At 37.7% G+C, this 16,423-nt stretch overlaps 1 protein-coding gene across 1 annotated transcript; it reads left to right on the top strand.

The window, feature by feature from the left end:
- Positions 1–10,266: 10,266 nt before the first annotated feature.
- On the top strand, positions 10,267–16,043 carry LOC142342874 (pecanex-like protein 1). The gene has a single exon (XM_075394511.1). It carries the CDS (start codon positions 10,282–10,284, stop codon positions 15,934–15,936), a length of 5,655 nt encoding a protein of 1,884 aa, XP_075250626.1. The 5' UTR covers positions 10,267–10,281; the 3' UTR covers positions 15,937–16,043.
- The last annotated feature ends 380 nt before the right edge of the window (positions 16,044–16,423 follow it).

Here is a 16,423-nt window from a genome sequence, read left to right as displayed (position 1 = left end):
GCCCTGATGCCCGAATACATTTTCCTGGACCCCCACCAATACAAAACTAGACCCAAGTGATCTAGGAACGCGTCTTGGACCATCTGTCTAAAACTATTGCAGACATGAAATCGTGAAACTGAGAGCCCCAAAACTTGGCTTCACAAAAACACATACAGTTCGAAGAAAAAATACTTTGACAGAAGCTAATTATACCACAAAGAAGATTGGCTTCCTCGCTAATGCTTTTAAAAAGACTGACTAAATCGAGGACTCCTTTGCAGTTTCAAGCAGTCTGAATGCCCAAAAGTTTAAATTGTCCGAAGTAGCACAAATTTTAAAAAGCCCAGATATTAATGAAGACGCAGAGTTTCCACTAAAGAAATGCCCTATTCGAGCAACACTGATTGTAGTAGTACATTGTTAAAACAGAATACGAATAACTGACATGTAATTAAAGTTCTTATCTTCAAACTGAAATCAACCTTGTTGAAAAAAGATCAATTTTAGTGAAATAGGAGAAAGTGACAATAAAAGTTTGTTAGTCCCAGTTTAGCTCTGACACTCAATGTATGACAATAAAACAAATTATAGAGGCCACTGGTATGAAAAATAGCAGTTTCGAAGTGATGAATTTGGAAATTTGAAAAAAAAGCACGCCAATAAAGAAAAGTCAGTTGAGCATTTTTTTTTGACTATTTGTAGTTTCTAAAAAAAATAACCAACAAACTCGTCTGTTCCATGACCAAAGTAAAAACAATTGAATGAGGATTTTGAATTTTGCTAAATATTCAAGAAAGTACTTAACTACGGTCAATCCATTGCCCAAGTCAGATTAAGGCAAGCAAATTGATTTTACTAAGTTAGAGCCTCCATGAATGCTACAGATTATTAAATTGTAGCCGGTAAAACTTTCACACAATCAGGAGTTTTGCAGCTCTATCGTACGATCTAGTATGTATAGCCAATTAACCCATCTAATAAATGTGAAACATATGCGCAAAGTCGCTCCAAAGATTTCAAGTCCTGATGAAGAAAACGGACAAAGAGACAGACAAGAAATCGTGCAGGTGGCCACCGCAGTTGCTGAAACAGCCTTCTCTGCATCTCTCAGTTTTAATGGCTAGTTCGGATACGGATTTATTTGATTTTTTTGAAAATGCCAAAGTTACCAACGCAAAATGGCAGAACTCCAGAACTCAGTTCATGATAGACAGAAATTTTCAATTGGTCGCTTTTCCTTTATGGAGATTATTGTTGCGTCAATTGATTCAATCAGGTCTCATGCATGATTGCCAATGCATAAGACTTGAAAACCAATGCAGAAGACGGAGCAGAATGAGTCTTTTTAGGCAATTATCCCCGATTGACATGAGAAATTTGTTTTCTTAATCCTCTAGCAGTACGTCTCCGCTCGACAGAATCCGGACGCGTTTTATAAAATTATTTCATGATTCTTATCTACCCATGCTGTTGAACCCTAAAATATTTTTTTAGAGCATGGAGTTGTTCCACAGGTTCTAAAAACAGCTATTGTAAAACCATACTTCAGAAAATGTAATCTCGACTTTCAAGACTTTGCGAATGTCGTCCAATAGCATATCTAAGCTGTATCTCAAAATTTTTAGAAAGAGCTGTCCTGCACCAAGTGAGAGATTATCTTGAAGGTAACAATACTTTATGCAAATTTCAAAGTTCTTCTGAAAAGTTCTTCTCAACTGCAGCAGTAATTGTGAAAGTAACCAATGACATAGTTTTAAAATTAGAAATGAGAAAAAGCGCGTTTTTCATTGGCCTTGTTTTATCAGCGGCATTTGATACAATTTACCATGTTGTATTTCTGTCTGTTCTCAAAAATTGTCTAGGATTTAGGCGTTTCGGGTGCTACATAAGTTTTATCAGGAGCTACCTTGGTGATAGATCACAAAAATTTATAGTTTTTGACACTTTTTCTTCAAAGCCATCAGTTGAAACGGTTGTTCCGCAAGGTTCTGTTTTAGGCCTTAATTTTTTAGTTGCTATCTGTTACGATAAGGGTTTATATTTGTGTAGCTCAACGTGAAGTATCATTTTTATGCTGATGACACGATTTTTTTATTTTTTTGTCTAAAACAACAATGTGACTCAAGAAGTTTCTGATTTAATGTTCGGCACTCTTTAAAAATGGTTAAAGGGTGCAAATCTTCGACTAAACATAAAGAATTTTTAAATATTGCGCGGAAAAGCTCGATGGCATGTGATATTCAACCGCCAACGCTTTCTGAATTTTCGGATAATGTAAAGTTTTGGGTTTTGTTTTGGATGATAAAATCGCTATTTCCAGTCAAGTTATTTCAGTGTGTGCATCTTGTTACTATTTCTTACGGAAAGTCTATTCTATCAGAGACTCCATTCCAAAAAATTCATTAATTGATTTGATGAGAGTTCCTATTCTCACTAGGCTTGATTGTTGTAATTTGCTTTATCATGGGTTGCTCGGATTTTTTCCTTGAAAAATTACAACGGATAATGAACTGTGCATGCAGATTATTTTTTAGACTATCACCTGGCACATCGCTATCGGTTTTTAATAAGCAGTTGCATTGGTTACTTGTAAACAAACGCATTGTTTTTTTTTAAAGTCTTCTGATGGGTCATTGTTTGGTTCACCATCCGCAGAGGATTCCAGACTATATTAACTCGCTGGTATCTCGAATTGAGAAAATGACAAGATTTCAAAATTTACAACTTTCAAACTACAATTTTGAAAACGGATTTGGGAAAAAAATGCATTTAGTTTTGCGGTCCTTCACGCATGGAATTGACTTCCTTTTGAAAAGATTTTTTTACCAAATGAGAACGCCTTCCAAAAAAAAGAAGCTTAAATTCTTTTGTTCTGAGAAGTAGTAGTATTAGTAGTAATAGTAGTAGCAGTAGTAGTAGTAGTAGTAGTAGTAGTAGTAGTAGTAGTAGTAGTAGTAGTAGTAGTAGTAGTAGTAGTAGTAGTAGTAGTAGTAGTAGTAGTAGTAGCAGTAGTAGTAGTAGTAGTAGTAGTAGTAGTAGTAGTAGTAGTAGTAGTAGTAGTAGTAGTAGTAGTAGTAGTAGTAGTAGTAGTAGTAGTAGTAGTAGTAGTAGTAGTAGTAGTAGTAGTAGTAGTAGTAGTAGTAGTAGTAGTAGCAGGGATTTGACCCTTCGATAGCGTCGGGCGCGCGGTCTTTGTCCCTTTTCTTTGTCCATGGTTGCTGTTAAATGTTCCACGTATCGCTGACTAGTTCATTGTAACTCTTTTCAAAATGATGCCACAGAAAATTGAGCAATCGACTGTTCAAACCCGCTGCATTCCCAAATTGTAAACTCCGTGGAAGTCTATTCACAAAACCACAAGTTCTATAGAAGAAGTTTTATTGGCAAATTTCAAGACGTGGTTTGGAATGGTCGAATTTCAGATCGTTGTCACACCGTAATGAGCGTGTGGTGTACTTCATGCAGACAAATTGGTCAATTTTAAAGTTGAAGTGACCCGTAAGAAGTTTTGAAAGAAAAAGTAATTTCTGTTATTGTAGATATAAAGAGAGCGGTAAGATACAACTGTAATAAAGTACTTATTTATAATTGTTATTGCTCGTGTTGTTGACCAATTCAAATTCTTTTTCTGAATACTTTCGAGGACTTTTGTGGTTGTTACATTAGAAAACCAACAAACACTTCCGTATAACAAAACGGTCAATAAAATAGATTTGCACAAGTTTAATTTAACTGACGGAGTTAGGCGTGGTGAGCTTCTTTTTAACATGAAAGGAACTACGAGCGCTTTATACACGGACGTTTTTATGTGGATGTCCCATTTAAGGTTTTTTGTTACATAAACTCCTAAATCCTTCCGTATGTGTACTTTTCTATCAAGGTTCCGGAGAAACTGAAGGGATGCATGGAATTAGACCTTGAGATATGGAAGCATTTTTAAACGTTTAAGGGAAGTTTGTGTTGTTCACTCCATTTCATCACTCTAGTAAGATCCATTTAACAGATTAGACTAGACTTTTTAACTAATAGCAATTTAGCGTCGTCGGCACAGAGGAGAGGAACATCAGCTCTGCAAGTTTCTGGTAAATCGTTGACTTAGATTTCAAAGAAGAGAGATGCCAGAAGAGATCCTTGCGGAACTCCACTTGAAACCTTGACGCTTTCAGAAAAATGACCGTTGATTCTAACTCTTTACGTACTTCCGAATAGATAAGATTGCAATAATTTGATAATTTTCCCGCGGACACCAAGATTGAATGGTTTTGTTAAGAGAATACCGTGATTGACATTATCAAACGCTTTCTCATAGTCAGTATAAATTATGTCAATATTTTCTTTTGAATCAATTGATTTATAGATATATTTTAGATAAACTAAGAGTTGAACGACGCAAGGGCGAATTTTTCAAAAACCGCATTGAGCTTGGTGGCAGGATGGTTCTAAATGCCGGTAAAGACATATAAACAAACAAAGTTCAAAAATTTTAGATGCAATTGTAAGAAGAGAAACCTGCCTATCATTCTCTACGTCAGACTTACAACCTCTTTTGTAGGTGGGAACGACTATTGAGTTTTGCCAGCTACATGGAAAAACACTATTTTGTTTTATTTTGTAGAAAATTTGGTTTAGGGATTTACTGACTGCCCGTGAACATCTTTTGTATACAAATGCAGAAGTTTCGTCCGGACCTTTTGCTTTGTGAACATCTAAATTTTCGCATATCTTGTCGATCGTTTGTTGAGAAATGCCAAAATCTGTAAATAAGGGTAGCAACGGGGGCGCGAATTGTTTGGCACGAAGCTGGAAGAAATTTTAAAATTGGAAGCATAATAATGTTAGAAAAGAGAGCATTGACGAACAGGATCATTAGCTATTTCGTTCTTGAAGGCGACAGAGAATGGAATCACGGTCGATTTGAAGTTTCTGTTGTATTTGAAAATTTTTTCAATGGATGGAGGTGCTGCTAAAATTGATTCAAACGCTGCTTTATCTTCTTCAATCATCGTTTCAGCAATGCCCTCTAGCAGTGCTTTTTTCTTTATATTGTTTGCATTGTTCTTTCTTGCTGTTTCAATGCGCTTAATTGCGTTTGACGTAGCGGTTTAATCCACGGTGATAATTGAGATCGATGCATTGTCCTTTTTGGAACCTTTTCAAATATTATGGGTCTAATCCAATCGTACCACAGTTCAAGCAGAACATTAATGTTACTCCAACAAAATCCATGAAAAAATAATTGAGTTATCTGTTCTTTCATTTCATCAAATTTAGCCTTACAGAAGCTGTAAACTCTCTTTGATTTTGTTTCCCTTAGATATGAGGAGCTTATGTTTCTGACTCTAACTTAAGGGTAATTGCACCATGATTCGATAACAAACTAATGTCCAGATTAATTTTCTTGCAGGATATAACTTCTGTTTTTGCGTTTACTATGACGAGATCAAGGATACCTTAGGCTGCAGTAGGGAAAAACAATGACTTGCTGAAAGCTGTAAAAGCTAGTTAAGTTAACAAATTTCTGTTTATCTGAGTTCTTAGCTGAGTAATCGTGCCAATCAGTTTCCAGCAAATTGAATTCACCATACACAATTGTTGAATAGAAGTACTTTGACAATGTACAGATTTCCTCAAAGATTAGATAACGATCTTGAGATGATATAGCATAAAGACTGGGACATGATGAAGTCTCTGGGAAATAAAAACTTCCCGAGAATTAAAACACAGAGAACATGCGAGGATGCCTCCATCAACGCTTGTATAAAGAGGAATTTGTCTAAAGACAAAAGTATTCTTGATGGCAATCAAAACACCTCCTTTTTTTGATGTGTTATTATCAGCTTTTCTTTTTGATCAAAATATTGCATAATTGGGAAGCAAGAGTTCTATCGTGAAATGAGCAATGAAGCCAAGTTTCTGTAAGCATGAAGAAGTCTACATTTCTCGAATTTACGTAGTTAGCAAGTTTAGTTCTTATATCTCGAGTGATTATACTACGTATGTTGAAAACAAATGACTCGAGATGTTCCTCGGTCTCCTGGTTTACATTTAATCACCATTGACAAACCTCAAATTTAGTCCCATCATAGAGAATTTTCTGATTGAAGATTCGAAATTTGTTGCGCAGGTATCCTTTTTCGTTAATCAGTTTATACCGTTTGATCAGACATTCCTTCTCTTTGAATTGCTCTTGCTTGGTCATAGACTTGCTAACAATGGTCTTTGTTCCATTGTCTTGATTAAAGTACCTAATTTTATTAGCGTTTGCAGTCAATTTTCTTACCGTCGAGGAATTGTTGAAAGTCACTAACAGCGATTATGGTTTAGAACTTGGTTTGGTAAATTTACCTAATCGTCTGATATTTGAAACTGATATTCGGAACTATTCATTTTCTCTAAGGAAATCAATGATTCGCTGAGTCTCTTTAATTTTATGCTGCATAATGTCCGAACATTTTGAATTTGGTTGCGAGGAAAATTCTGGTATACACGAAATTTTTGATTTCCATACTGGTATCTATCTTTGGGAAGCTTTCATTGTTGACATTGATCAATTTTGGTTTAGGAGGAATTATAGGGGTAGTTGATTTAGCTTTCAGGTCTGACAGTGTCGATTTGATTTCCTGTAGACTGTTTTTTATGTTTTCCTTGAATTTTTTCTCCCTGGTTGTCTTCAATCTCAAAAGCTTCTTCACGGCTTTAGTGCACTCATTGCAAAACCAGAAGACGCCTTCGGTGGACATCTATGTCAACGCTTCAGTTGAAAACTTTGTGCATGTGTGGTGTACCCAGCAACCACATTTGTCGCACTCAATAGAAATTTTAATTTCATCAACTGTTGACGAGCATTGTGGACATGTTAAGTCTGAACCACTACTGGTTGACTTTCTCCTTGTCATTTTTCGCATACAGTATTCGAAACTATTTTAAAAAATTATCACAACAATTAGGCACATTCAAGATAATTGTGCAGCAATTTTAATTATGTAAATAGTGCTTAAACCAATAATAATAATAATAATAATAATAATAATAATAATAATAATAATAATAATAATAATAATAATAATAATAATAATAATAATGGAGAGAATACAACTTAAACGATGCCTCGCTGTCGACAAGCGAAAAAAAGAAGGGATGCCGTCTTTGTATTATGACTCTTCAATGTGGAATTCAATTGATCGGCAAAAACATTTGAATATGAACGGACTTCTCGAGTTGCCAAACAATTTCAGCCACTCGAATCGAAATTAAACTGGCTGACCCTCTTCAACGCTTAATTTCATTGTCAGTTTCCATTGAAAAGTTTCCCTTTCACAATGTGGTCAAGCACCTTTATCACAAAATAAGTTCTTTCAGCAAATAACATCCAACTTTATAAAATTTTTATTGAAAAATTACCCCAAAACTAGGATTTTCGGTTGCTAATAATGAATTTGTTAATATACAATCTTACAATCATAAAATGAAAAACTTTTTGACGATTATCGGAGAGACGCATATGGATAACAAAATGAACGATTGATTGCTAAACCTTGAAGGCAGTATCAGAATTTTCGAAAACTTGATTCCGCCCTGAAATAATAATAATGTCACAGCTAAACACGAATCAGCACATTCAATAGTTGCCATGCGCCAACAATCATCAAAACATTTTTCGATCACTCAATCGATCAAAATCGATTTACTCAATTTCTTCCGTGCGAACCATACTTCCCTGCAGAGTCTGAATATGGATAACACTGAAAAGGATGAAAATGCGGCAAAAGTTTAAGGGCTGCCCCTTTGTATTTTTTCTCTTTTTGTACTTTGTGAAAGTTTATCTGTATAATTTTCATTATAAGTGGGTTGTGTAATGTCCTAATGTACGTTTCATATAGAAACGGATATGTTTGTCCCCTATTTGTACTGCCCGTCTTACTTAATGCTATATCAGCTGTAATCTCAAGAACATATTTAGACTTGACTTTTCTGCCTTATTGGGATGAGAAAGTGTATATTTACTTCTTTAATAGCGTGCACATTTTCTCAAGTATATTTGCTATAAAAACCACTTTGTTATCTTTCGTTATTTGATTCACCCATAACGCAGGAATTAGTGATAGTGATAAGCGGTAACTATCTTTAAATTGTACACTTCACTATGTTCATTTTATTTGTCCGGAAGTTCTATTTATCTTGAGTTAACTTGATATATTTGTAAAACTATTACTCAATTGTAAATACGGGTCTTGAAAAATTATCAATATGAAGAAAACACAATCAAAGTTGTCAAGTTAAAGATCAAGCCTAAAAATTCAGTCGTGGATTGAAATCTCTCTTCAAACGGAAACTTATTTAGCTGTTTGCCCTGATCCGTAAAAAACTCAAGACGCTCTGGGCCTGTTGATATTAGCGCAAATAATAACATGTGACAAAACCAGGGTACTTAGTATTTTATTAATCCAGCTAGAATCACTTCACCAAATTCACATCCACAGTCAGATTGCATACTGCGAAATAAAGTTTTATTTATTCTGGAGAACGGCTGCAACTTTTACACTACTTGTTTTGGGAACGCAATAATTATTGCACGCAATAATTAGTGTCCTTCTGTGCACGCAATAATTAGGTCTTAAATGATTGGAACGACAAATTTCAATAATTTGAGAATACTTATAACCTCTCGAGTCGGTTGCAAACCTTTAACATGAAAGTTTGCCCTCATCGCGACTTCCTGTCGAAAAATATTTGACAAACTTTGGGATCGCAATAGTTTTCGTCTTTGGTGAAAAAGTTGAATACAAGAGGTATCATAACAATCCGTGTACATTTTCTGATAAAATCAATGTGAAACCTTTTTCGTTCTGATAAAATATTAGTTCAAATCATAATTTTGACTAAATGAGAATGCATAGGGCAAAAAACATTTTGTGCATGACAAAACGAAATTTGCAAAACCTCCACAAGAGGGATACTTATGGTTAGGGCAAATTCGGAATAACCCTAAAAATACAAGAACATGGACAAAATCGAAAAATCCGGAATAGGAATGTTTTTAAGTAAACTGATAACAGATGTAAATATGTGTTGTAAATAGGCTAAATATTGTATATAGGGAAAAATTTTCGATTGAATTTTTTAGAATGTTTCCTAGAATTGTTTTAATTGTCATCTCAGACAAATGTAAATACATATTCATTTTATCTTTTAACAATTTGTAAAACAGTTTTAACCTGACGATGAACGTAAAGTTCGAAAACGTTTGTTTTAAGTATTGGAAGTAATTTTAATTTGACAAATTGGTTTCTTTTACAATACGAAAAAAACTACAAAAAATGTCATTGATGATACAGCTTGAATCGTTCATCGAAACGTTATAATGTTCTTTTAAAACTACTCTTTGTATCTTAATGGCATTACTGATTTTAGTTATTCTGTTAATCGAATTGTAAGAATATTCTTTGATTTGGTCCTGCGTATTCGTTTTGGTAAGTCCTTTTAGGGACTGGTGGAGAATATTTTTTGCTTGTTTTCTCAATCTTAGGTAAAAGTTAAATGCGTTTCCGCCGAAGCGTTGGTGGATATATCGTGCTGTCTGAGGTTGGTTTCAAATAGTTTTGACAGGCGATACCAGTCCATTGTAAGCCCTCGAATTGGTCCCACGTTTTGGCAGTCCAGTGCAATGTTGGAGATCAATATGAGGAAAAATGCGGTCAACACTTCTCAAGTGTAGTCTCTTTTCTCTGCTCAGAAGTTGGCCAATCAATTAATTGATTGGAACGGCAGTATTGCCAATAATTTGGGAAAATTTATACCTTATTCTAGTTGGTTGCAAACCTATAACATAGGAAGTTTGTCCTCATCGCGAATTCCTGTTTCAAATCGTAAGTGATTTGACAAACTTTTGGAGCGCAATAGTTTCTGGCGGTGATGAAAAAGTAGAATACAACAGTTATTTTAATGAGCCGTGTACTTTTATGGTAAAATCGAGGCAAAAAATAGTCGTTAAGTTAAATTTAATTGATCAATTATGGATTGTTGTTCTTTGCCAATTACATTAATTGAGTGTACCGCATTTTCTTCAGCCAATCAAGTTCTCCAAATCCTTGAACCCTAATAGTAGAGCGGAGTTTTTTTTTCTCATCCTCGTAAGTTGTCTTTATCTTGCATATATAAAACACTTATTTGACACATGTTGGACTGCTGTCAGAATTTTTACATTTATGTAGAAGTTGACTAGCCGCTCTCGAATGAAACGTTTTTAATTGATCTTATAATGATAGTTCATTGTCGCTCTAGATTACGGTTTGGATGTAGATGGGTCTGCATATTGTGCGCGTGTTGCGCCAAGGCATCTGGGCCTCTCTCACTGGGGGATGGTACTACGAGCCGGACCAACATATACTATCCAATACCCTCCAGATGTATTTCTGGCTATTTCTCATCTTCTTTCCCTTCTCTCTATACATGACCACAGCAGCAGACGATTCAACAATGACAGCTTGCATCTACACTCTTGTAATAGGAGTTGTTTACTTCGTGGTGATGTTCATTTGTCACTTCTTGCATAAATTGTTTGACACTGCGGAAACGGTCGAAGAAACGGACGAGTGTGACAGGGTTGACGATGCGAACGATGAAGAAGCGAGAGATCAAACTGATGCGGCGAACAAGAAGACTTCAAACCCTGACGATGAGGACGACGGAATTCTGGTCACAAAGGTTATCTCCGATGAAGCAAGAGCTGGCATTATGGAGCGGCGCCGTTTACGATACTACTCCCAAAGTCAAGACTCTTTCGATGCTTTGAGTTCACAAGCGGCGGCAGAAGCTGTAATCTCTTCAAAAGGTGAAATTGGCGAAATTGTAAGCCAGGAGCCGGATTGTCCCAAACCAAACGATGAAACACCAGATCAAGAAGTTGATGGTGAGAAGAATGATCTGGAATTCACGGAGTGGAAGGAGTTAATGTGGCAACCTCATGCATCGCGCAACAACCAAGGTGCACATGGATCACATTTGAGAACTAGGAGACCAAATGAAGTCGGACTCCGAGCAGAATCATTTCAAACTCGCTCTTCATTTCATATTCCTGATGACTATGAAAGGTCAGAAGATACAGGGAAGAAAGTTTACAGTGCCAATGATATGAAAGTGCAAAGTACCGGTGATATGAAAGATATGATTAGGGAGGGCAAGTCATTGCTCAGCTCTGATTCCGAAAGCTTCGAAGTTGAACGGAATCGGACAGACACATCTGAGAGCTTGCTGGCCTCTGCCAGTGTCCGCAAAGCTGAGCTAAAAAAGGATTTCTCAAAAATTATGTCTGAACCGCAGCTTACCGAGGATCATAAAACGCCTTCAAGCCAACCTGTAAAGCCCAAGCGAGTGCGTCTTAAAGTTGATGACCAGATAATTTCGGATAACGATTCGCCATTGTCTTGTCGGCCCTCCTCACTAATTACGCAACCATACAGTCGTTCGTCTGATTTGCCAACCTCTTCATTTGAACTTGATAGACAAATGATCATCCAGGAAGTTGAAGAGGAAGTGGAAGCGGCTTCACCAATGATTCAAACTAAAAAGATATCCGAATGCGAAGCAGTATCTGACTGTGATCATTTAGCAACTACGGGAGTTCTCGATATGAAATGTGCATCATCGTCAAGTTTCAGCTCTTGCGATGACAAGTCTCCAAAATCAACGATGCGAACGTTTTCAGAAGAATCGGGTTCGCGGAAAGTATCGCCTGGTTCCCCAGTTGTTTATATTCCAGAGACCTTAGTTAATACTTTGCCGCCTGAAAAAGCGCGCCAGATTCTTGATGAAGATGTTGAAAACGTTGCTTCAACATCTGATGCCATCGAAGTTTCGTCAAGACGAAGCTCTCGACCTCGAGCGGTAAACACAAGTAAGTTCCTGAATGTGTTGACGGACGGCAGATTAGATGTCAATTCAGCAGTAATGAATGACCACAACGATACGACACCAGGATCAGTGCACTACTTCGAAGATGAAGCAGGCAACTGGGTGATGTATCAGTTCGCGGAAACGCCAGAATCCGTTAATACGGAAACAGAAAAAGAGCAGTCGAACAGTGACTTAACGTCCAGTGCTGTAATGGAGGAATGCTTTTTTGGTATGCCGTCAACATCAAGTGGATTTCCTTCATATTCGAGTGGCATCAGATATCGTCCAGGACCTTCTCAAGCAGTTGAGCTTGAAATTCGAGAATCCCTTCCTGAAATACGCGAAGCATCACTGGGTTCCGTGTACAGTGAGTTTTCGGAACCCGATGAAAGTGTCTCGCAGTACGTCTCAACGCAAAGTTTTCCATCTCGACCTGGAATAAGAAACATGGAATATGAACAGTTCAGACGTCCGCCTTTGAATGAGATGGTTTTGATTGACACTTTGAACAACTCGGCTGCATTGCGCGACTTCCTACTCGACAGACCGCGAAGGTTGGCAAATTTGCCGAATGCACCGAGAAGGAAACCCATGTATAGGCTTTTCATTAACAAGGCGAAATCCTGGTCTATATTAGTAAGCTTTGATCGCCAGCAACTTTCGACTTTAATGGACATTCGACAGAGCTGGTTCGAAAACGTCTTTGTGGTTTTACTGTCAATGATGGTTTCGTTTCTTGGATTTCAACTCCTCGTTAGCGAGATCTATCATGATCTGCTAATGTGTGCCCTGTGCTTCGTCATTGCAAGTTCGCAGTATTCTTTGATTAAAAGCGTCCAGCCAGATTCAGCATCACCAATGCATGGGTACAACCGAGTCATCGTTTTCAGCCGTGCATTATATTTCTGCATGTTTGCTGGGACCCTTCTCATTGTCCACGCAAACTTACCCTGCGATCAGAATGCATGCGCAAGTTTCTCTCTCTATTCTGTCAGTTTCAACAAGTGCGTTTGTCTGGAAGCTATCGACTTTATTTTGACGTGGATGATTGTACTTTTGCCCGTCATATTTTTGTTTGGTCTGCTGCCCCAATGCTCGACGTTTGTCCTTTTTACTCTTGAGCAAATCGATGTTCACATTTTCGGTGGAACAGCAAAAGCGAGTCTAATCAGCTCAATTTTCAGTTTCATTTTGAGCTCGTTTTTTGTATCGATTTTGTCATGCTTGGCTGTGTGGGCGATCGACCATGTGAATAGAGATAATCCATTTTTGTTCTCACTTTATTGCTCGTTGCTTTTGCCTGTTAGCTACTTTTTGTCTCGAATTCCGAGTGATCCTACCTTCTTTTCAGACATAATTCGCCGAAATTGTACCAAAGCAAGCAAAGCGTGGCAATCGGAATCTCAAGAACTGCCTCGAACTCTCAAGAAAATATTTGGCCAGAGGTTGCAAAATTCAATTTTTGTTTGTCCGGTTTTGTTGATACTATTTTTCGCGCTTCATATTTCAAAGATATTCTCGGAACCGATTATGAATGAAAAGGTGTTGAACGTGATCATTGCAATTGCGGGCTTGGCTGGGTTCTTAACGAGTTACCTGTTGCCCCAGCTGCGCAAACGACTTCCTTGGTTGTATTTTGACAAACCGTTTCTACCCTTGAAAGCAGAGTTGAACCGAAACTCAGATTTCTCCATTCAACAGGCCAAAGTCATGATTCACGAGTATATTCAAATTTGGGTTCAAGTCACAGAAAAGTACGTTTTGAACACAACTGTGATTTTGGCAATTACGACTAAGTGTTTACCAGAGTTAACTGATCGATATGGTTTGTGGCTGGGATCGTTTATGGGAACTGTGTTTGCTCTAAAGTTGATGAGATTCAATCTGTGTACTCTTAGTCGCATGTATCAAGTCGTCCTTTTAGGAGCAATCCTTTTCGGTCATGATCTGAAGAAGTACAGCGAACAGCCTCTTATGGACTTCTTCGTTGTAACATTGATAATACCTAAAGCTGTTGAAATGTTTAAGAAACTGCAGTTCGTGTTCACGTACGTTGCTCCATGGCAGATTCCGTGGGGTTCAACTTTCCACGCATTTGCGCAGCCTATAAGCATACCACATTCTGCCCTTCTGTTCACACAAGCGTTCATGTCATCACTGTTGAGTGCTCCTTTTAGTCCCTTCATGGGCAGCGCCATGTTCATCATGTCGTATCCAAGACCAGTCAAGTTTTGGGAGAAGGATTATAAAACTAAAAGGCAAGATGTAACGAACAGGAGGCTTGCACTTCACTTAGATCCCTCACCAGTAGGCGACGAAGATGACTCTTTAAACTCGATTTATTACGAACACTTGGCTAGATCGCTGCAGATATACTTAGCTGGAGATATTGCTTTTGGAAGATGGGGCAATGTAGAGCAGGGCAATTTCTACCTTATGGCCTCTGAAAGTTTGAACTGTTTGGTTCACATTGTTGAAGTTGGAAACGGGTTCGTCACATTTCAAGTTCGAGGTCTGGAGTTCCGTGGAACTTATTGCCATCAGAGAGAAGTTGATGCAATTAATGAGGAACCAAGTAGAGATCAAGGCTTCTGTTGCTGCACTGTTAAAAAAGTACCTGGCTTACTATCGCTTAATGAGGCATTCAGCCAACGATGGCTAGCTTGGGAAGTACTAACCAATTCCTACATTATCGATGGTTATGACATCACACAACTGAACTCAGCCCAGCATAACTTTGCAAGTTATGAGCAAAAGTCAACGCATTCGAAGTTGTACGTGCAAAGCGTGATATTTTTATTGGTAAGGTGTAAAAAATTGGACGCTTGGCTCAAAGATGATACAATAATTGCCGCTTTGCATGAAAATGGGTACAGTAATGATGAAAGTTTACCCGTTTTGGACCCTGCGTTTGACGCTAAACATCATCCGGACTATGATCCTCAAGCTAGTGGAATTACTCGAGAAAAGTTTTGTTCAATGTATTTATTTTGGATAAAACATTGTGCGTCCCAACAGAAAAACATCATTGAAAACATAACAGAAGAAAGTGATTTGGTTTCACTGTGTTTTGCATTAGCAATTTATGCAAGAAGAGCGTTGCTTGACGCTTGCAATCATCACTATGAGTTCTACCTTTTTGGAATACATGCTCTCTTCAAAGGAGCTTTTTCACCAAGCTCGGCTAAAGACCAGTGGCTATTTACGGATCTTGATTTAGTCGATCTGGTTGTAAAACCGGCTATCCGAATGTCAATTCGACTTCATCTTGATAATTTTATCTCGCCTGATTTTCTATCACCTTTGGAAAGATTGTATTCTATCATTGATGAGTATGAGAAAATAGCGGTTTTCGCACATGAAAGCGACCCGAAATGGCGTGAAGCGGTCTTGAACAACACGGAAAAGCTGCTAACTTTGCGGCATGTTGTTAATGAAAGTTGTGAATCGTACAGAATCATCACTCTTCATAAGAAGTTTCTAAGTTTCAAAATAGTGAAACTTAACCAAGAGTGCGTGCGAGGTTTGTGGGCTGGTCAACAGCAGGAATTGATCTTTCTACGAAATAGCAACTCGGAACGGGGAAGTATTCAAAACGCTAGACAGGCTTTGCGCAATATTATAAATTCATCTTGTGATCAACCAATTGGGTATCCAATTTACGTATCGCCTTTGATAACGTCCTTTATTGATTCAAACAAGTCGGTGCCAAAGTTGATTGGAGATTCTTTGAAGTTCTCAACATTCAAAGATGCTTTTACTTCTAGTTGGGGATCCTTTGTAGAGCGATGTTTAGATGGTTGCACGTCGGGGCGATATAGCAGTTCCCAAAATACCCAACAGCATGATACCCAAAATCAAAACCCAACTTCTCGCTTTGACCATCAGTCATTCCTAGCAATGTCCAAGCATGCACAGCATCAGAGGTCGGGATCTCTGGGATTCAAAGATACGTCTCTGAGTAGTGTGAATGTTGCAACATCCCAGCATCCAGCAGTGGGCTCTGATAGGCCCATTTTTGTATCAGCTACTTCTTTAAATAATGCAGAAACAACGCTCTGAAGTTGCCATTGTTGAATCAAAACCACATATATATCTTGCTGTTAGAGTAGAAAATTATATTAGATAGCTGCTATGTTAAACCATACAATTTAAGCATTTCGTTTTCAGCTTTTAAGCGCAAGCGACTGCGACCATACTTGGATTTTGGATAAGGGCAAAAGATTTGCTCTTCCAACTCTGAACTTGTTTTAAGGCTCAGTGATAACACTGGAGATTCTTAACCTGTCCCATTCGAACGACAAGAAGAACATCCGGAAAGCTATTTGCAGTGAAAAACTCATTGACCACGGAGATTAGGTTGTCCAAGTAAACAGGTCATTTTGATGTAAACGGTAATACCCAAACAGCCAACCAAACTTCAGATGCGAAAATGGACGGAGCGATTCCTTTTTGCCTTCCTTGTAAAAATTTTGGTAGCAGTTCACAATTTTAGTTAGCAGGATTGCCTGAGTTGTCAACTTGATTTCTTTCATGTCTTCTTTTCTAT

Source organism: Convolutriloba macropyga, chromosome 7 (assembly GCF_964194025.1).
Source record: "Convolutriloba macropyga chromosome 7, txConMacr16.3, whole genome shotgun sequence".
Taxonomy (NCBI): domain Eukaryota; kingdom Metazoa; phylum Xenacoelomorpha; order Acoela; family Convolutidae; genus Convolutriloba; species Convolutriloba macropyga.
The sequence above is the reverse complement of the archived record's forward strand: the minus strand, read 5'-3'. Positions and strand labels throughout refer to the sequence as shown.

Coding starts and splice junctions, on each gene's coding strand:
- LOC142342874 (XM_075394511.1), top strand. CDS start 10,282: ATGGGTCTGCATATTGTGCGCGTGTTGCGCCAAGGCATCTGGGCCTCT.